General features: G+C 37.3%; 1 protein-coding gene across 1 annotated transcript; it reads right to left on the bottom strand.

Annotated features, from left to right (window-relative positions):
* Nucleotides 1-139: 139 nt before the first annotated feature.
* col17a1b (collagen, type XVII, alpha 1b) lies at nucleotides 140-23092 on the bottom strand. The gene is made up of 55 exons (XM_026937794.3): nucleotides 22870-23092; nucleotides 21404-21464; nucleotides 20994-21041; nucleotides 20709-20816; nucleotides 19684-19947; nucleotides 19466-19513; nucleotides 18973-19002; nucleotides 18719-18766; nucleotides 18010-18156; nucleotides 16883-17059; nucleotides 16606-16680; nucleotides 16418-16495; nucleotides 16138-16293; nucleotides 15285-15374; nucleotides 15029-15073; nucleotides 14755-14901; nucleotides 14231-14482; nucleotides 12401-12451; nucleotides 12231-12257; nucleotides 12035-12061; nucleotides 11868-11930; nucleotides 11641-11745; nucleotides 11080-11142; nucleotides 10837-10872; nucleotides 10624-10677; nucleotides 10438-10473; nucleotides 10296-10331; nucleotides 10113-10175; nucleotides 9899-9934; nucleotides 9741-9812; nucleotides 9453-9479; nucleotides 9285-9320; nucleotides 9060-9095; nucleotides 8888-8968; nucleotides 8752-8787; nucleotides 8168-8248; nucleotides 8006-8071; nucleotides 7613-7684; nucleotides 7429-7488; nucleotides 7248-7274; nucleotides 7098-7151; nucleotides 6770-6838; nucleotides 6639-6686; nucleotides 6420-6536; nucleotides 6198-6305; nucleotides 5523-5612; nucleotides 5270-5398; nucleotides 5051-5146; nucleotides 4754-4894; nucleotides 4512-4652; nucleotides 2938-3135; nucleotides 2671-2832; nucleotides 1927-2007; nucleotides 1681-1761; nucleotides 140-704 (listed from the first exon to the last, which is right to left on the bottom strand). Exons 2-55 carry the CDS (start codon nucleotides 21456-21458, stop codon nucleotides 661-663), a joined length of 4518 nt encoding a protein of 1505 aa, XP_026793595.3. The 5' UTR covers nucleotides 21459-21464; nucleotides 22870-23092; the 3' UTR covers nucleotides 140-660.

Raw genomic sequence — 23092 nt, 5'->3', positions numbered from 1 at the left:
GTAAATGTATTTTTTTGCATTTATGTACATTCGTTTCCAGTTTACTGGTTAATCATACCAGTCTTAAGGCATGCAATTTCACCTGTTTCATCAGCAAATGGCAGTGGGTAGAGGACAATCACATCACAGCACCAACTGCTAAACATTTAAATCATGGAATATTTTATTAAATTTGGTAAACAAGTTCCAAATTTAGTTCATATTAAACTTTTGAATAAAATTTTTTTGAAACATTAAAGTCCTGTGAAAGTTAGCTCTTTTATATTGTGCCAAATTGCATTACATTCTTATTTGTTAGGAGTGCAAGAACATTTTTATGCTACACAATTCAAAAAGTGCTGAAGAATATTAAGTGTTCCAAATGTGTAGGCTAATAAAGTGTACAACTACATCCACATTAAACAAACAACAAAAATATTTATGAAAAATACAAAATGTTTTATCTGTAATTAGGAAGACTGAAAATGTGGGTAATATGGATTCGATATCATGCTGAAAGTTACATAATGTGTATTATTTGAGAAACTGCACTACATCAGGCCTGCTGAACAGACTTTGGCTAAGATACATGTCACATGCTTTCTCCTTCTAAATTGCTTCACTATATACTTGAGAGCCACCATGAAGAGAAAAAGATGACCAAAACAGAAACATAAGCCTTTACACGCCAATACTCCTTCTTCGGCGTCCAATCTGGATTTCACCTGTGTAAAATGGATACACATTAGAACAATAAGTCAAAATGACTGTGATATCATACATGTATCTTGAAACTTGAGTTATACCAGCCCAGAAATACACAATTTATTTTAATTGGAACCCCTTCACATGCAACAAGTTGGTGGGCCTCAAGGAGCACGGTATAATATACAAAACAAAACCAGAGCTATGTACACAGGAGTACATAACACCAGTATACAATAAGAACAAATGAAGCAGAACACCACTCAAATTCTTCCACTCCAACCTTGGCAAACCAGGTTTTATGGATCTCGCTTTGTGCACAGTGATACTGTCCTGATGAACCCACACTGTCCTGGGTTTGAGCCCCTTAGTTAAAAGTAAAGGGAAACTAATGCTACAGCATTCCGAGACATCCTATACAGTTGTGTGCTTCCAACTTTGTGGCAACAGTTTGGAGAAAGGCCACATACGGGTGTAATAGTCAGGTGTCCACAAAGTTTTGGCCATAAAGTGTACACTTGTAAAGGTCATCATACAATGCATGTTGCTATATTCAATTAATTTACTCCCAACCATCACACAACCATGTTTTGTGACTATATTATTCTGCCATTTAAGCCAATGCCTTTATCCAAACGCAATATTTCCAACTGAAGAGAACAGCAATATCATAACAGCAGCCAATAACCGAAATATTAACAGGGCAACTCCAGCAAATTTTATGAAAAATATAACAATTACTTTTTTACTGTATTATTGCTTAGTTTGGTTATGGCCGAGTTTAAAGAAAAGGAATGTCCCGTTGCAAGTGTATTTCCATATGTTATGTAATGGCATTTAGTTGTGAGTCAAGGACCGTGACATCATTTTGAACAAGGGGCACATGCATGTATGACTGACATGCTGTTGTTTCTGTCTGTTCATCTAATCTTCTAATCAAATGCGTGATAGAGAATTGCTGTATACACAGTAACAGCTGCAAAAACTATACCTCACCTTTCTCACCCTTTTGTCCCCTTGGCCCTTCTGGACCTCTTGGTCCCTGAACACCAGGTATTCCTTGTCTTCCCATCTCCCCTGTGAATTAAAAATAACATTAAAATTCCCTAAATCAATTATATCTCATGATAAGCAGGGATTTCTGTGTCCTCCAGTAAGGTTTTTTTTTTTTTCAGATTTATTTGTCTCATCTCTGTGAGTGCCTAAAGATAAGAGTAACATGACAATATTATTCTGATGTACCTTTTTCTCCTTTGGGTCCAGGGTATCCTCTTTCTCCTTTATGCCCTTCCCTACCAGGTGGACCTGGAATAGTACCGTGTGCTGGAAAAATAAAAGGTAGTTTAAGAACACTGTACTAAATGGACAATAAATACAGACAGCTTGCCGACATGTGCCTTTTGCCTTTCTTTCTCCAAAGTATTTAATCATTGCATGCAGCAGAGTATGCAAGCGGAACATGGAGACTACAGTCTGATTCCTTAGTGCACATTAATACTTATTGTGAAAAATTCAGTCAAAATATTTGCAGTTTCAGGCAGGGTTTTTTCTTCTTTTAGCTTTCTTCTAGCTAGCTGTCTTCTATCACATGACAGTTACCAACTTAAGAGTGTTTGGGCTAATGTCCTTTCTCCAAGACACATAAAGGCAGCCACCACATCTTTTCGAACTGCTACTCATGCTACATCACAGGGCAGCGTAACCCACTCTGAAGAAAGCAGTAACTACCGTCTTCTGTAGTCATGAGCTCAACACTCAAGTGTTGCTCTGATAGACAGTAATGCCATCCCTCCCACCCAGTGAGTACACTTTTGCTCTCTTGGACTATTGGCCATGGATGACTATGACATCATCAGGATTCAAACTTGTGATCTTCCCACACTTCCCATCTCACATAAGATGTTTTATATGTGTGGTCTTGTCTGACCTGACAACTTCAGTCATAAAGTGTCTGTTATTTGTTATAACTACAGTAAACGTGCTCACTTCTGAAGAAGTCCATGAGATCTGCAGTGACGTTCCCATAGGCAGCAAAAACACGGCTGTATCCAGGGTGGCCAGGTGGACCAGGAGGACCAGGAGGGCCTTGGATTCCCATGGAATGAGATCTCCAATAATTATCATTAATTTCCTGCAGTAGACCTTGACCTGGTGGGAAAAATGGAATGTTTAGTTCATTGAGGAAATGACACAGTGATGCAGAATTCATATATATTGTAAAATCTTTCTGAAGAGCAAGTTGACTTCACTCACTCCGAATATAGTCAGTGACTCTCAGAGCAACACTGGAGTAGTCTGCTTCAGCCAACCTGACTCCATTACGGTCAGTAGCATAGTAGTAGCCACCTCCTGCACTGTATCCAGAATCACCACGGTCCCCTTTTTCACCACGGGGTCCTGGAGGACCAGGGGGTCCAGGAAGACCTGAGGTGAACCGCCGCATAGCATCACCTGAAAAGTCCCATGTCAAGAATTTAGTCATTCAAATAATTTGAAAAGACTAGCCTCACAAAGTTATATCACACGATCACACTGATATAATCCTTAATCTGAATGAACCTCACGTGACTGAACTGATGAAACCCTTGAAATAGTGTCTTCAAGATTATACCACTAGGATCTTTGGTCTATTATCCAACTGGGTTGTTTCATGCACCTTGAGTATCAGTATTATATCCAGTAAGAAAGAATAACTAGCTGGCTCAGTTGACTCATGCAGATTATGTTACTTTTGTAGTGAAAAGTGAATATACAATGTTAGCTAGCTGGTACTTGTATTGCTATTAGCTGGGTACTAGGTTACTGGCTAACTACCTCTAGCATAATTGATCACACTCTCATTTGTAGCTAACCTACTTTTATACCTCTTTTGTGACAGTTTTTTTCCACATCTGTTATTGCCACTATTAGTAAAAATACAATAAGTTCTATCTTTCATATTTACTAAGAACTACAGACAGGTGACAAATTAAAGGACAAACCAGTGGCTCTGTTATGCTGTGACATGATTTGGTTCTACTTGTCCAATTCCAATTAGAAGGAAGCATCACTGTAAATTAATACAAAGATACATCTGACTGATCCCCTTTACCCTATGATAAAACATTTCTATCCTGATAGGAGTGGTCTCTTCCAGGATGACACTGTCCCAATCCAACGGATACAGGGGCTCACTGAATTGTTTAATGAGGATGAAAATGATGTACAGCATATAAAATGGCCTTCACAATCACCAGCTCTAAACTCAACTGAACACCTACAGTATTTTGGCGTTAGACGGCACTCTCTACCTCACATCATCAAAACAGTAATTGAGGGAGTATCTTTTGGAACAATGGTGTTTATCCCTCCAGTACAGTTCCAAAGATGCATTAAAGCTGTTCTGGCAGCTTGTGTTGAACCAAAACTTTACTACAACACTTTATGCTTTACCTGTAATTTGTCACCCATCTTTAGCTGGATAGAACTACTTAGAATTTTGCTAATGTTAACTGGAAACAAGAAACAACAGAAGCAGTTGGTCGTCAAGTGTTTTGTGATGATTTGCGTATTACGGTTGATAGAACAGTTAGATTTCAGTCTGGCTAATCAGAGACACATTTGCCCACAAGTGTAAATGTAAGTGCAAATCTTAGATATGAGAAACACTGAATAATCAGGTGTAAATGGGGTCTTAGATAGCCACTGATATATGGTTTAATTACTGAAATGTTTCTCAGGGTTAATATTGACAGATCATTTCCTACTGCACTTCATCATCATTTCCTTTCCTACACTACCCAGGAACAAAGATAATAAGCTGACTATATGGCAGCTGATGGACTCACTACTGAGATACTCCTGAAGCTCAGCACGAATGTGTGCTCTCTGACTGGCTCTGTCATAGGATGCAAGTGCCCTGGAGTCCCCTGCAGGCCACTGAGGTCCTGGAGGGCCAGGTGGCCCTGGGGGACCCCGTAAGCCAGAATCTGGAATTTAAAAACAAACAAACAAACAAACAAGTATTTTGCATGATTATTACATGTTTATATTTTTCAAGGGCAAAGGGTAGGTAAAAGGAGGAACTCACTTTGTATGTAAGCCTGGATGTCTTCAATTCTGTATTCTGAGCTTATAGGGCCTGGGGCTCCTGGGGGACCAATTGGACCAGGTGGGCCCTGTCTTCCTGGAGGACCAGGAGGACCTTGAAGACCTGCTCTAAGTCCTGACCCTTCAGGGAAAGATATGATTCAAATGTAAAGTTAGGACAACAAATGTAAAAGAAAAAAAACAAGGAAGTGAATAAACATCAGCGTCAAGCTGTAAACAAACATTACTATTAAACACTACAGAATCATGAGCACAGTCCATAAAAATCCAGACTTACTCTCAATCAAAGCAGTGATGTCACTGTAGGTGGAACCTGGTTGGCCAGGTGGGCCAGGAGGACCAGGAGGTCCAGGTCTACTTGTCAACCCTCGATCTAAATAAAAAGAGAAACATTTTCTAATATTTACCTGATTAGTAATTATTGAAAAGAAGACCTTAGGAATAACTGAGGACAGTTGCAGTTAGGCGGTTAGATCCTTTTTATCCTATGACATACCATTCATTATTCTCAGAACATAGTTTGCCACTTCCTGTGTGTCAAAGTTGGCTAGATTTACACTTCCTGAAGGGCCAGGTGGTCCTGGTGGTCCTGGAGGGCCAATTACATACCGTCTAACATCATCTCCTGAAAAAAACATCAAAAAACAGTTGTTTTTCAGCAAGGTTTATAATACAGTTATGAACGCTATATGTAGTTTTACTTTAGTATATGCCCTAGACATAGACAGAATCTGACATAAAACACTTACTTTGTAATAATGCAATAATGTCACTAACAGATACAGTGCCAGCATGGCCAGGAGGACCTTGTGGACCAGGGGCTCCACTTAATCCAGAGCCTGGAACAAATTATTTTATACAATATTAATATTGAGAATATTATTGTGTGTACACAGAGTCTTATATTACTCTAAAGTGGAATAAAGATTTTTCTCGTTAATCTGCAAGCAAATACTCTAACAAAAAAAGCATATACAGTTTTTTTCTATTGAAAAAATGGGACTATCACATTTACTTTATTTTGGGGTTCTTCTGCCATTCCTCTCTATAAAAACCTCTCATGCTATATCATTTTGGTTAAAGAGTTTTGCTAGAACAATATGTTCATGTCTCTTCCAAGTTATCCAGTCAATGTTTAGGACTTTCTTTGACCTCCTTGCTTATCTTTTATGCTAATGTACAGAGTTTAGACATAGTTGTGCCTTTCCAAATCATGTCCAGAATGTACCACAGGTGAAAAGGTCTGAATACTTGCATAAAATTGATATTAAAATTTTTTATTAAATAAAGTTCCACTATAGAGTATTTTTTGGACATTGATGAGAAATGAATAAAAATAAAAATGAATAAAAAACACACCATAAATGCTTTAAATAAGTTTTTCTCCAGCGTCACGTGAGATTTTTTAGAAGTTCTGGACTTACGCTGAATGTACGCGATAACCCGAGATGCCACCTCCTCAACAGACACTGAGGCCCCTGGAGGACCAGGAGGCCCTTGGAAACCAGACAAATGCTGTCTCATGCTGTCACCTGAAGGCCAAACACAATTTGTTTATATATAAAGATAGTCCCGATTGTACATACAGTACAGAACACCTCCTCCAAATGTAAATTTCATATGGGATTTTGGGCTATCTAACTTACTTTGCATGTAGTCAATAATGAAACGGCGATAATCGTCTGTAGATCCAGAGTGTCCAGGAGAACCCCGTGGTCCAGGAGGTCCAGGGGGTCCAGGCTGCCCTGGAGCCCCGACAGATCCTGAACATAGGCAAAGAACACAATTCTACAGTTATGGCAAGCAATACTTGAAAATACTGTAAATCTGAGTTTTGTCAAGCTTATTTATAGTAAAGATTGTACCTCTTGAGGTTCCTGGGATCCCTGGAGCACCTGGAATGCCACTGTCCCCTGTGAAACACAAAGTGTCAATAGGTTAGTAATGATCTTCTGTTACTTTCATACAATTAGAAAAACTTGAATAGATATGTTACCTTTAGCGCCCTGTTGACCTGGAGGTCCAGGTGGCCCTGGAGGACCTTGAGCACCACTATACTCAGACACTATAAAATATCACATGCATGCATTTAGACCTACATACACAATAATTGAAATAACAAAAATATGTATAAAGCTGCAACAGTGATGATAGTTCGTGATGATTAACAGTAACAGGGAAAAATCTATTGGGGGTCATTAGTTATGGGTGACAGCATTATGCCCAGATTATGAATAATCTACATTCATGGAATATTCTGGAATAATGGATCTACATAGCTAAGGATTAACACTAACAACTGAAATAAATTGTTCTAAACTTACATCTGACTTCTGATCCCCCTGGTCTTCCAGGTAGTCCGGGCTGACCTGGAGCCCCTACAGAGGACAAATAACAAACAGGGATGGTGTAAGCCCATGAGTGAGCATGGGGCATTTTTGTCCACTACTGATTATGCTAACAGGGCTACATACCTTGGTATCCTCTAGGTCCTTGTGGTCCTAAAACAATGATAAAATGTTATGATAAAATGTTAGAATGCCCTTAGAAAGCTAGGATCATCAAAAATCCAAAGAACACTTAAGGAAACCATAAGAGTGTATTAAGTACAGTCTAAATCAACAAACAATCCTGACAACAATCCTAAAGATTCACCTGTGTCTCCTTTAGGACCTGCAGGTCCAGGTGGTCCTGGTGGTCCAGCGAAAAATGTTCCTGCAATGGGTTTACGAACACAAATGTTAGAAATGTATTAAAACATTACATTATTTAGGCTACACTACACTACATAAATTAGCACCACATTGCCATAATCTGACTAAACAGTAGTAAAGCTGACCTGAGTTGGGCACAAAGCTCCCTGGCTCTCCCCTCTCTCCTTTCTCTCCTCTTGGACCAGGTGTGCCATATCCTACAAAACAACACTGAAAGTATGAGTGTAAGGAATAGATAATGACAGCACAAAGTGTCATTGCAAGGACATTTATAGAGCAACTCATCATGTTGTCCCAATCTCTAAATTCACATGGATTTTGAATATTCTAGATCAAAAATTCTATATGATGGTCTAGAAAATATTTGACAATTTCAATCTGCATATTTTTACCATGATACTGCCTCTACTGTGATGTGTCAGGTTTATCTATGGGGAATAGTTAAATACCAACAGGAAACCATGATGATCAAAGTGCACTTCTTTGTCATCTTGCATTCACAGATGATAGTCATATACCTTGAGCTCCAGGAGGCCCCGGGGGACCAGGTGGTCCAGGTGGTCCCTGAATAACTTGATTAGAATCTAAAGAACCAAAGAGGTACATCATACAAATGTTAGCATTCTTCTCAGAGTAATACATCATGTTCTTTATAAATCCATTTTTGAAGAGTTTCTTACTTTCTCTAGCTGAGGTAATTTTCTCTGATCTTTCCACTGTGATCCCAGCCTCTCCTTGATCACCCTTATCACCTTTAGGACCTGCACAGACAAATGGAAGTGCAGATGACATGATTGTTGGAAAGATGACTTTAGTCAATACTCACCCAGGAAAAGGTTGTGTAGGCAAGTGCTACATGGCACACTGTAGTATGTGAAAAGCAGAGAGAGAAACCATTTTCTACTATTCTTTCTTTCTTCATACTTCTTACTCTCTTTTGTGGTAGGTAAGGTTTTGGAGGGATTAAGGGGTGGGTACATAGTTGCACCACTATCTTTAAAGTAGTAATCTTTAAAGATTTATTGAAATACATTGAAATGAAATAGGTAAAATAAAATAATAATGAAATGAAATGAAACAAAATGAAATGAAATGAAATACAATAAAATAAAATCCATATGTATCCTTGCCTAAGGATAAGCAGCTTTGCTCCTGCCATGGGTGGCACTAATTTCAGGGCAGAAAAATCTGAAACTGCCCATATTCACTATATGGCTATAAACATTACAAACCATCTTCTATAGCAGATACTATGGTCATTTACCTGGTTGTCCAGGAATTCCAGCAGGACCAACAGGGCCTGTAGTGATAGAAGAAATTGGATTAATCCAATTAACTATTTTTGAATCATATACTGTACTTTAACTGTAAGCAGGAAGAAAGTGTGTTCTGTGACCCACCTGACAGTCCTGGAGGTCCAGCAGGTCCAGGTGGTCCAGGCGGCCCTGGTGGTCCAGGAATTGCCACAGAGCTGGAGCCTGCTGTAGATTGAAATTATGTAAAGTATAGAATTAGTCTTAAAGGTGTAAAAATGTAAATCAAGCATATGATACAATAAGGTTAAGGCTTCACCTGCATTGATAACTCTGCCAGGTTCACCATGTTCACCTGTAAAACATTTTGAGATTTAGGACACCCATGACATCGTTTGAAGCATCGTGACATATAAATGTAGTGCACAATTTGTGATAGCATGCACATATAGAAAGGTACGAAACAATAAAATACAATAATGCACAACATATCTGCTTTGTTCATTACATGTGTAGTATAAAGGTATAATGCATCAATGCAAACCTTTAACTCCTGGTTGTCCAGGAAGTCCTGCAATGCCTATAGGAAGGAGAATACTGTCATTAACATTCAAGATCCACATTTTAAGATAGCATTATTAATATTCATGAAACAAAAATGCTAATTAAAATGATTTTATTATTGATTAAAATGATTTTATTATTGAGTTACCTGGAGGTCCTTGAAGCCCTGGAGCTCCTAATAAAAGAAAAATAGTAGAAACAGTTTAAACCAAGACTATCAAAATCAATTTGAATGTAAACACTTTTTAAAAGTGGATTTCAGTGAAAGCGTCCATCTGGTATTACTGCTAAAAAAACCTTTTGCTTTTGTTACAACGGAAATGACCTGCCCAATAAGACAACACATTTTAAATGAAAAAAGTTAATTTCAATGAGAAAGACTCGTTGACAGTGAAAGACAGAGAAAGACAATGAGTGCACTGGCATAATGTATTACCTTGAGGTCCAGCATCACCAGGTGGTCCAGCTGGGCCTCTGATTCCTGGCATCCCGATTGGACCTTGGTCACCTTAAGTTTAGAATAAAAGAAAATGAATATGATGAAGTGTTTGTTGTCCATCTGTTTAAATAGTAATTTGCTAGTATTTCACTCACCTCTCTGGCCCTTTTCACCATCTGCACCTGAAGCCCCTAATAATGTGAAAATATATTAATAAATACTGCATGATGCTCTGACAGTCTATTTAAACATGATTATACTTGAGTAAACATGGTAGGATTAATCCACAACAATGGCATAAATTTACAGACAAATAATGAGCCATGTATAACAGTGCAGTTGTGGTTTGTCTCTATATCTGTTGCTCACCTGTTGATCCTTTGGTTCCTTTCTCACCATTGAGTCCTGGTTTTCCTGGAGCCCCTGGGAAACCTGGAGGAATAGTCGGGGGAAAAAAAGCATCGCATGAGCTTAAGCAGAGTGATGTTAATAAACTGATTTCCGAATATACTATTTTCTTGAAAGTCAGGCTGTACGGACACAAACACACACCTGGTACACCTGGGTCTCCCTTTTCACCATGATCACCTATAATAAAACAAATATCCATGGATACATTATAAGTCCTTGAATTTGAATTAGAAATGTTATTCTATGAACTGTGCAAATTGTAGAAATATTATTAGATACAGACCCTTAATTCCCTGTGGTCCATGAGGTCCTCTGTCCCCTAGCAGAAAATAAAGAGGAATCAAATTACGTTTATCTTTCAATAATTAGCCACTTTATAATTGGTTTTATTTTATTAAACTGAACTGACTTTTCATAACTCAGTCTAATTAAACTTAAATTGAAACTAGATCACAGCCATGTAGCTTACCTTTAGGTCCTGCAGGGCCTGGTTCTCCTCTGAAACCCTGTGGACCTGGTTCACCTGAGCAGGCCAAAGTACAGCTCATCATTTTTATTCTTTTAAATCTCAGTAACTGAAATTTTTATATATATATATATATATATATATATATATATATATATATATATATATATATATATATATATATATATATATATATATATTAGTTATATTACATACCTGGTGGTCCCAACAAACCATTAAGACCTGCTGAACCTGAGGAGCAAATGTGATATTATTAATAAAATCAATTTTACTTTACTGACATATATATGTTAAGACAAATGCATATCGACCTTAGCATATTATTCATTTTACAACGTCATACGGAAACCCATAAAACAATAAATATAATGAATAATGAATAAGTATATGCCAGCCAAGTATCAATGTACGATCATGCTATATAAAATCTGACTAAACCTTTTGGACCCGGTGGACCAGCTGGGCCAGGAGGGCCACGAACTCCTGGTTCTCCTGGAGAGCCTGAAAGAAACAAAAATTGAATAATTAAATAATTTAAAATTTTGTCAAATCCAAATCCAATTTCAAATGCACTACAATACAAAAGAGTCAAAAAACTGTCACTGCCAAAACAATTACAGACTGCACTATATTTGATTTACAGAAACCAGCAACCAAATATATGTTTACACTAAAGGCCTTTTTAATATTTGGATACTTAAGTCTGTTCACTAGTATAGTTCTGTGCTCAGCTGTGCTCAGCTGTAAAATGCCATTTACTGCCATAAATATGACAAGCCCAACCAATCACATTAATCACTGCTCAGTGGGTCACTTTCACACAAAGTGCGATCCTGAAGTGAACCCCAAACCACTGTTTTCAGGTGAAAACAAATTTGTTCTCGGGACCACAAGCAGGTCATGAAACTGTTCTGAATGTACCAAACTCTCTGAGTTGGATCTGTAAAAATAATGCAAGTATAAAAACAGCCCAAATTACTAATACACATGGAGTCTGACCTCTTTCACCCTTTTCTCCAATGCCTGCAGGACCTGGCTCTCCCCGCGGCCCTGGTGACCCATCTCGGCCCCTGAATCCTGGTGCCCCCTCTGCACCATGCTCGCCTGCAAAGTACAGAGTAAAATGCTTAAAATCTTATTTCTAAATATCAGAGCCAATGCAGTGATTCAATATGAGGGATAATATGACCAATTGGATTTCTTTCTTGAGAACATAGGGAACTTACCTGCATTTCCTTTTTGTCCTTTTGGTCCTTCAAGTCCTGGGGGCCCTATTGCTCCTGGAGAACCTACAGGCACATATTACATGACCAGATTTGATGCCATGACAGACATTTACGAAATGACAACAGTTAAGAAATTCAAACAATTCTCATTTTATCACATTTCCTACCTGGTATCCCTGGGAAACCACTATCCCCTGAAAAGCATTTAAATAATTTTAGTCATGGTGCACACACTGCTTGTAGAAACAGTATACTGGCAACAGCATACACTAAAACTGCCTCAATTTAATCATCTCTGTGATTTCAACCACTGATTTCTTACAGTACAGAAGAAGCCTACAATAAGCCCGAATTTCTACAGACCTTTGGGTCCTTGAGCTCCAGCGTCACCTGAAAATGACAAGTAATATCATATGTAAAGATTTACAAGACAATGACAAACTAAAAAAAGGCTTATTATGAATAGGAGACTCACATGCCATGTAGATAACTATACTGTAGGCATGTTACTGAGACATGCTTCTCTGCCTTACCTTTAGGCCCTGGCTGTCCTCTTTCTCCTTTGAGTGAGGAAGCAAGGCTAGCTACAAAAAAGAAAAGAAAAGAAAGAATAAAGCAGATTCCTACATGAGGCACTTTTTATGCATGTGATTTTACGTTATTTGAGATAAATATAATTTTCACCACATTTTAAAAAGGCATTACAAAAGTAATCATATTGTGGACATTTATTATGTCTAAGAATACAGCATGCTTGCACACAAAAAGGTTTCAACAAATGTTCATTAAAGTTAATCTAATTACACTGTTTTGATGTTATATAATGGTATTACCAATACTTTGGACAAGATATTAATATTCGACAACAACAACAACAATAATAATAATAATCAAATGGTTAGAAAACAATATTCAGATATTTGGAAAAAAGTAAAATAAAAAATATGTTTGGGCAGTTTGGGAGAAGTTTGAGAGGAATGGGAGAAAACTCCACCTTCTTTCTATTTTGTTCGATCTTCTTCCTATAAATTCTTATCTATCACCTTCTCTACCCATGACAGGGTTTTTGCATGATAGGGCCTTGGTCAAAGGAGAAGGGGTTATATCACAACAAACTCCAGCGGATCATGCTAGGCAATGATATGTGGATGCAATCAGTCTTACTGATGGTGTGGATCCATACAAACTCCTAAAATGAGTGGAATAATGGATATGTTACATATAATGGATATGTCTCATATACTTTTGACATCTTTGCATCTTTTCATAATCTCCTCCCCATTCATACCAACCCCTTCCTCACACATCACATCCCTCTTCACATATCCTAACCCCTTCCCCTATTCACCTCAGCCTCTTCCTTGTTCATGTCAGCCCCTCTCAACTTTCACTCCACCGGCTCTCCATAGCTCCTGCACTGTGACATACCACATCTCAGTCTTTCAAGTTCCTAAATAGACAGTCAAGTATACACTACTCCTGACGTTTACCCTCTGTATACAGCTTTTTGATCCCATGAGAGCCACTCATGGGATCAAAAATTCATCCCTCCCTAAGCCCACCAAGAGTAACAAGTTCCCACTACATCTTGATTATCCAACATGAAAAATCATCCTCTTTTACCCAGAGTCATACTGGAAGTTAAAGAAATATTGATCCCATCTATGAAAGAATTCGACTCATCAATATTGCAAATTCAGCAGGAGTTCTACTAGACAGACTATAACTTCCAGACCAAGATACAGAACATGGAGTTCTTTGGGGGCTTGACTGACTAACGCAAAGCAAAAGCCAAAACCTGTTAAACTCTTTCAAATGCTTACTTCTTGTGATTTGATCAGCGGAACTGAATGCTAATGATAGGCATTGCAAACTAACACATGTTTAATAGTCCGAAAAATAGCTTCTTTGCAAAATGCAATCTCTGCCACATCTATTTTCAAAATATCAACATACCTTGGGTAAATTGACTCCCATATCATTGGATCTTTTGATAATGTTGAGATTATCTTCTGAGCATATCAAAAGGTGTATGAGACAGAGAAAGTGAAAGTGCAGCAAATGTACAAGAGAGGAGTTCTGACCATGTGTGAAAAGAAGAAGTGATAATGCGACTGGTATTCTATAACGGCATTGATATTGCTGATCTAAATAAATTGGTTATTTTTATAGAGTGATGTTATTTTTGGATTTGGATGGATTTCTATGATGTTAAGTCACACAGTTTAACACTAGTTTTTAAACACTAGGCTTTTATGTGACCAAATGATGCTTCATAAAAGTTATCTGTTCTTTGGATACCAGTGTGTGTGTGTGTGTGTGTGTGTGTGTGTGTGTGTGTGTGTGCGCATGTGTTCTGGTACCTCGGAATGTCTCAGACTGCAGCTCGCTTTGCAGGAGGCTATGTATTGTTCTCTGCAGGGCCGCAGAGTCTGAGAAAGAAGTAGCTCCCAGGTTCAATGTGTTATCAGAAGTAGCCAGACCATTGTCCATGTATGCTGATGACCTTTGATTGTGAAGGTTATTTCCAGTCAGTCGACTAGTGTGAGCCCTGCTGGATTGAACCAGGTCGTGAAGAGTATCCACGCGTTCTTTCAGCTTCCTCACCTCCTCCGCTTTAAAGGGAAAAAAAGAGCATTGCAGAGCACTGATTATTAGTTGGGTCATCTTAATTTGTATACACAAATAAATATATCGAGTGTAATTCTGATAAATAGCGTTGCTGTTCTGACAATGAGAAAACCCATGCTGCCCCGCTCACCCTAAGAAAACATCACCAGTGATATTTTATGAATACAAATATGGATGAATTTGTGGTTGAGAATCTAACATGGGAGAACTAACGAGGAAAGATAGGCAAAGCCTCCATGATAGTGAAGTAGCATACCGAGAGCGATGAGTCCAAAAAGGAGGCCGAGGAGCAACAGAAGACTGAGTAGCAGTCCAAGCAGCCACTTCCACCAGGAGCAGCAGCTCGGACCACAGCCAAAGCAGCCATCTCCTCCTTTTCCATCACCCTTCTCCTTATAGATCTCTAACAAGACACACACAAAGAAAAACAAAAGTGTTTCAAGCAACACATCGTCATACAGTTTAGTTTTTGTTTTTACAACAGCCTATTTTTTAGAGGAAACAGAGAACTGGTAGAGGAGAGACATTACCTGCGTATGTAGCCTTATCTTTGGTAGGGACTGATGAAGCTCCATCTTCAAAATGGAAAAATGAGAAAAACAAATACTTGTTTTTGTTTTTTTTTAAATTAAATGTCACAATGCAATAAATCTTATCAGGCATACTCTTTCATCACAGTACTGTCTAAGACTAGACTCACAGTTAGCCTTATCTTTGAAAAATTCAAAATGGAAACACATTTAAGTAAAGGCATTACTGTCAGACAGGTTGAAACGAAATGCTTACAGTAGGAGCTTGAACTTAATTTGACAGGAGCTGTCTCAGTGTAGCTGCTTGCCATGGTCTCCTTCTTCAGTGAGACATCCGAAACAGACCCTTTAAAGAAAATCATTTGATGTGACCACATTTGTGTTTACATTATTGTATATATGACTTTAGGCTCCCATTTTCATGATCATGGTACAAGCAGACAAATAAAGATAATATTGTGCTGTCATATATTCTATGACCATGTCCTTGAAGTTTAAGGGGTCAGTTATATGATGGCTTGTTCATAATGCATCAGTGATTTAATTTACATTTAGCAGCAACATCTAATTGTTCTACCCCAAAACAATTCTAATTAGTAACAGGTAAAATAATTCAGTATTTAGTTAGTAGTGGGGTGAAGAAGCCCATGGGGTGACATACAAAGTATACATAAAAAAACCTTGGCTGTATAAAATGGGACAGGAATTGAAATCCTGTGCTTAAAGTCAAATACAATTTTAGCCTTGTATTTGCAGTAAAAGAGGGTCTTGAGAGGCAGTAACATTTAATTTTGGACCAAAGTGGGTTAGCGGATTATGGATGTTACTCCCACTGTTGTGCTGCTCTACTCACGTCTGTGCAGATGCATTCATTTCTGCCTAAAAATATATCAACTTGGTGAAATGAACAAAACTTGGCTTATGGCCAACCAAATTAGCAATTTGTGCCTTCATGAAAAATAGAGCATTTTGTTCATTGAAAGTATTTATCAAGCCACACTCGTACTCATGTTCTGAATTTACAATAACATACACACTTGCATAGTTAAATTGATTCTTAAATACTCTTTGAATGTCCAAATCCAACTCTATGAAATCCCCACATTTACCTCCTTTTCCATTAGATGTGCTGCTGCTGGAGAACTGCTTCCCACTGTCCTTTGACAGAATGAGCACTTCTGTTTCCTTTTTTGAAGGAATATTCTCCTTCTCAAGTATAATATATTTTCGTGGCATGTCATCATTAACAGAACGTGTAGTTGTGCCTGAATAGAGGAAAGGGTTCATTTAGCAATCAGCACCCGGTCCAAAGCATATCTATCAATATATGTCTACTTTATGTGAAAAACATCTGGTCTAAGAATATTCAATAAATAGTATTATGAGTACCTGTAGAAGTAGAAACTCCTGTACTAACAAGACCAGAGCTACCGATGCTCTGAGAAATGTTTTTCTGCACACCGTATCCTGTAGAACACACAAACTCAAATCATTAGAGGTGCTATATGCTGAGTTTGTATGTTTACTGTGTTTTAATAACAGTTGCTTATGATAGGATACTGATTGTAGTGCCATACCCGAATGTGTGTTAACTGTATTTGATGTGAGAAGTGTACTAGATGGCGTGGCAAGATTATTCTGGAAGCCATACACTATGAAAAAAAAAAGATTTTATCCATGTTACTTGTATTGTGTTAGAAGAAAAAAATTAATTATTAATGGTAATGCTAATTCAATTCAAATTGCAGGAATCCTACAACTAGATTTGGCTTTTACTGTTTTGATTAGGTTTCTGGTGCCACCTGCTGTCAGCAATCATTAAACATAAAGAAGACAGGAGTAACTCATGCTGACCTGACAGTGAGGAAGGTGAAGTGGTGTTTAAAAGAGAAGATCCTGGTGACATGTTATTGGTGCTGCTTTGATAAGCAAAAGCAGTAGTGCTGGAAGCATTAGAGGGCAGTGTGGAGCTGGTCCATGTATACGACGGAAGAGCCGAGTCCAGAATAGTGGTGTCATACTGCCCTGAGACTGAAAAATACAAGTTTTATGCACAAGTGTGTATAATATAAGATAAAGCATCTTTAACTTAAGACAACGTGTGATAGGGTAGTGTGTTAGTTCAGGTTATCAGTACCTAGAATAATGAAAACTACTTTTCCTACAAAGCCCTACAAACTGTTTGTGACTCAGACATGGGCTCAAACGTTAAATGTATGCTGAAAACCTATTTGTTCGTTAGGGCATTTTATTAAATAGCTTTTCTCTTAGGTAAAGTCGCAGATCTGGGGGTTTATGAGTATAGAGAGTTTCAGTAAACTGGAATATATTGATGTCCCTTGCTCATTCAAAATATGCTCATACTGGACATCCTTTCAACACACTTAATACTGTTTGACCTTAAAGTATGTAGTTGTAGAAGAATAATGATTTATAATCCCACTATCCGGTGTCACCCAGAAGAAGATGGGATCCTTTCTGAGTCTGGTTCCTTTCTCATGTCTGGTTTCTTTCTCATGTCATCTCAGGAAGTTTTTTTCTTGCCACTGTCACCTCTCACTTGCTCACTTGGGATCTAAATCTACATCTGGATTCCTGTAAAGGTGCTATGTGACACTGTCTTTTGTTAAAAGTGTTCTACAAATAAAATTAAATAGAACTGATAGCTATGTGGTGGAAAATATCTATATATCATAAACTGAACAAAATGTTTTTCAGACATCCAGGTCATTTTGGATTACTTCTGTTGTAAGGTCAACTGACTGAACTGATGAAAAGTGTTTCACCATTCATTCATCACTTGATGAACACCTAATGCAGCATATCGTATGGATGGACTGTGATGTCTTCAAATTCAAACACAGGTCGAGTTAACTAAACGTACTACTGCAAATTTTTTCTCCCAAATCTAATTCTTGTGCATTTACTTTTCCACTAATGCATGCTGTAGGTATCAGTTGGAGTCATGTGGGATAATATACCAGTCTGACTGCCTTGTTTAATGATTTTGGTCTCGACTTTAGCTTTGCGTGGAACAGGCAGGGTGGAGGAGGCTGTGGAGCGGGTGGGGCTGACACTTGACGATCGTCCACTCTTCACAAGTTTCTTCACATCATCCAGCTCTGTCCCTGTAACATCACAGTGTAAAGCCAATACCTCCATATTACTGTCAATAACTTCTAAAATAACTAAGCAGGGATCCCATTACACATTGTGAGTTATGATGGGGTAGAAATTTACAGTGAGATTTTTTTCCAAAGAAAACAATATTTAAAATTGTACAATTAAATATGATTGTCTTAATAACAGTAGGGATTTAGAACCACAATACTACAGGATAGAATAGAGTATAACTTTACTTAGCTTTAGACTTAATGCAAATGCAATTTATATATATACTGTATATATATATAATATATATAATATATAATATATAATATAATATATAATATATAAAAACTTATGTTAACAGTACACACACACACACACACACACACATATATATATATATATATATGTGTGTGTGTACTGTTAACATAAGTACCAATGGCTAATGGCTAATGACTAATAATGGAACAATCAAGTCTGAGACACTTAGAGATTAATTGTTTGGTGTGAAACTGACAAAGAAGAGTCAAACAACTTGCTAATTTTGTAACGGCAACACGTACATTTTGGAAATAAACTTACATTTGGTTGATGGAGATGCACTCTGTAATCTGACCCTGATTTCACTCTCTGTTGAAAAAGACAATCATTGGATTAGGTACAGACAGAAAATTAGACTCATTTCTTTATGTCCCTTTTCTTTTATTGCTCATCTAATAGTGCATCTAAACAGACAAATTAAAAAAGAAATACAATTTAGTTAAACTGCATTGTAGAGGTAAATAAATTTAGCCTAAGATATTCAGTAATGGTGGTCACTTATGCTGGAAAATTACCTCTGGTTTGGGACCTTCCTCTAGATGAGCCTATGGAAAAGACATGACAATTTTAAAGTTATTTGATATAATGTTTTTATTTGTTTATTTATTACCACCAGTTCCAATCAGTATAGTGCATTCTCATTTATGAATTTACTGTAGCACCAGTCTAAATGCATAAATGTTACACACACATTTTTAATATACTGGCCATGCAACAGCACTGGCCATAAAGCTTATTACTGACTATGATAGTGCCCATCTGGCTGGTATGTAACATGGCAACAGAAGATATTTGGATGGTATTATCTTCTTCTCCCAACGAGAACACTCTCAGTTATGTTCATATGAATCACTGGCCATAAAGCTTGTACTGAGAACAATGGGATTGAGTCTCCACTGTACTCTAACCCAGGCCTTTACTGAGTGTGCCCTTACAGCAATCTGGGTGTGCCCCCACTAATGATTTATTAATTATTAAAATATGTATTACTCATAAAAGGCTTCTAACCATAGTCCTTCCTCGTGAGCTCTGGTGATGAGTTGGCGCTTGAACTTCCTGTAGATAATAAAATCATCAGAATGGACTTACTTTCAAAGAAAGGTGACACATCTCTGTTCTGCACTGAAAAATGACAATTCCCCCCTCCCCCAATTCATGGTTTTGTGTAAACTGAATTCACATCTTAACATGACTGTACACTGTGTAATTTAATTTGCTACACTCACCGTCATAACCTCCTGAGTGACTGATGGTAGTTTTTCTCTCCAAGAAAATGGGGGAGTGGCTAATGGAGGAGGATGAACCTTGTGTCCGTCTCAAGCCCCCTGAGGAGCTGGACCTGCTCTTTGACCCAGAGTCTTTTCCAGATACACTTTCAAATCCTGCAGTGCCTCCACGTCCCACTCCACTTCTTCTAGTCCCAGTGGAGTCATCTCCCAGAAACAGGGCATAGTCTAACTCTGATCCTCCTGCATTCACACCCACTGAGGCTGACGGAGAGGAGAAATTCACTTTAGGAACTAATCTACATGCCAAACATTAGTTTATAGTATTAAAGTATTGTATAGACTATAGAATTTGTAGTCTATATTATCTATAGTACAGTATTGAACGTTTTATCACTGAATGCAGTTATTAATCTCATACTAATACTAATATTAATACACTGCAAATGTAAAAAAAAAAAATACACCAATGTTCCATCAAGTACCTAAATTATTGTATGTAAGGACTTATTTATTGTACACTCTCAGATTTTGATGGGACTCTAAATTAGGTCTTTATTAGGCTACTGTAGGTCCATATTTGCCTTAGAGTTCATAATGTAAGTGTTAACACTATGCATTAATCAGCTGTCAGACAAATATATGTTGTGTTCCAGAATTGCTTAGAGTGATCCAGATAGACCTTTTGCAATTATATGTAGTTTTTTTAAAGCAGTAAAATAAAAATTCCACTTATAGGTGGTAAAAGTTTAGTATAACACACAATTTCACAGTTTCCAGAACATTTTGGAAACTCAACACCCTCAAAGTTCAGATTCCATCACAGGTAATGTCAAGAACAGTAGATAAGGGTGTGTTAAAAACTCTAGTTACTGTTAAAATGTTTTTAATAATAACAATAATAATAATAATAATAATAAATAAACACCCTCAGTACTGAGTCATCTCCTCCAGTGTGTCGTTGCATTATTATACACACAGTAAGACTTCATTTAAGACCGGGAAAGACTAGTGTAATGTCTTACAGGATGGCAAGTAGGAGGTGCTGCTGTTTTGGTTTAGAATATTCTTCTCGAAGCCGCTTCCCCAAGAGCTGTTACTCATGCTCTTACTGCTAGATCCACTGAAGCCCTCTGATGGAGAGAGAACAAACACACACACACACACACACACATCACTACTCTTTACTATACACTTTACTATACACTATCTTTGTGCGCAGAGTTTCTGTATACATTCAATTATGAAAACTGCTTAGTACCAAACCTTTAATGGGGGGTTGGGGGGTCAAAATAAATGATGTTACTTACTTGGTGGTAATGATGTGAGTCTGGTTGTCGAAATTGTTTCAGTTATAACTGTAGGAAGAAATGTTTTGTAAATACTTTCTGGTTTTTGTTTTAATTTCGGTTGAACACGGACCACATTAGCATTAGAGCTACATTTATTAAATAACCACTGGGCTCATTTATAATAGATGTAATGCAGTGACACTACACCGCCACAAGATGGCCGACTCACTTACTGACAAACAAACCTGAAGACTGCAGCGTCCTCAGGGAGCGAATAAAAGGAGAACTCGGTCATTTACTCATTAAAACCCATCTCTAAATATATGTCAGAATAGTAGCCCACGTTACATATAGTAGAGTAGGTCTACTATCATTTAGCAACCTGCCCTATTATATGTTTTTGGACGTTTGCATTTGGCCTTCCTTACCTCTCTCTCCTGAACTGCCTCCTGAATCGTCTGTTTGCCTCGTTAAGACATCCATTCCATGCTAATTAGGATAAATTACAAAAAGATTTAAGCTAACTCTCCATATTTAAATATCATACAGGCTGTGGAAAAGTCAGTTTCAGAAAATTCAAATTTTATTTTGGAAAATAAATAAATAAATATAAAAAAAATAAATAAATAAATAAATAATAATAATAATAATAATAATAATAATGAACCTGTACGCCATTTTGTTCACAAACCATCCTGACTGTACTGATTGTAAATTGTCTTCTTATATACATATACTTAATAAACACAATAGTGGAATTCATAATATTGTAAATCCACTGCAGCACTTATTTGTCATTGATTATCATTTACTTTGGCAGAAAATCTGTTGATAAACTAGTGATAAACAGCAGACATAAAACGGCTGCTTACTGTAAGGACTTTCACACATATTGCACTAAATGAGAAACTCACCCATACACAACTACTCTATATTAATAATATAAAGATAAGGCCAACATGTTTCTGGAGCTCATGTTTTATATAGAGAATGAAATTTCAATCTGCCAGAATATTAGGTAAGTGTGCAATATGAGTCTGAATTCTTGAAAATAAAAGGGAGAAGGTCCCATGTTTCATTGAGAGATAGGTTTTTAACAAGAACATAAGATAAACATACAATACAATATTATCTTTTTTTTAAACAGCCTTAATCATACTCAGAGGTAGAGTAGAAGACATTTTAAAGGCACCTGTTATGTTATGTGCACAATAGCTTGAAAGAAAACAAAAGACTTCTGAAAGTGCTGTACATTTTGCCCACCACACCCACTATACCACCTGCCTACAAATTTAGTCCCATAGACTCACAGATGTTTTTCTTCTCTCTTGAAAAAAAAAAAAAACGTTCACAGAGTTTGAACCCTAAGAAGCTAAATTCTCATAACAAAAACATTACTGTATATCACCATGTTATATGGTGAATGTCAGTCTTGCTGGTTTGTAACAGTTATGGAAGTAACTCCAAAACATTCAAATAGGTATAATCTTGTGCAATAACATTAGAAAGGATTACATAAGAAAAACACCTTGCACACGCAGCAGTTACTCATTACACATTCGTTTTCTTGCACAGTAAAGTCATCCAGCCAGAGAGGCTTTAAACAACCAGAAGGCTAGTGCTGCTGTAACTTAAAACATAAATGATGATCATTAAAACATAAATTTTAACTAGGTCTTCTAAATCTAACCCAGAGATGGTGCCAAAGCTGTTTTGACTATTCATGGCTTTCAGTAATAGGAACACAGCCACAAAAAGTTGGAAATCTTATCTGGTGTTAATAAAATGTTAAATCATACCAGTTATATTTTATGCACAAATGTAGTTTTGCATTTCAGTTAGGATTTTTGTTTTACTAATGTAAATAGAAGTAAACAAATATGCAATACTTTACCTGAAGTCCAGGTGAAACTCAGGCGAAAGTTTTGATTTTGCACAAATAAATGTAAAATGTTCCTTGAGAAGACCAGATAGGAGTTGGTGGTTGAGTTAAGTGTGAAGTTCACTCCTGCCACACAGATATCAAGTATTTATCTTTGTTCCATCTACAACTTTTTTTTAATCTTCTTCCCACTTTCACCAACAAGCCTCTGCAGGACTCCTGGGCTGGGTTTTAC

Source organism: Pangasianodon hypophthalmus, chromosome 3 (assembly GCF_027358585.1).
Source record: "Pangasianodon hypophthalmus isolate fPanHyp1 chromosome 3, fPanHyp1.pri, whole genome shotgun sequence".
Taxonomy (NCBI): domain Eukaryota; kingdom Metazoa; phylum Chordata; class Actinopteri; order Siluriformes; family Pangasiidae; genus Pangasianodon; species Pangasianodon hypophthalmus.
Note: the sequence above shows the minus strand (reverse complement) of the source record. Positions and strands in the feature narration are given on the sequence as shown.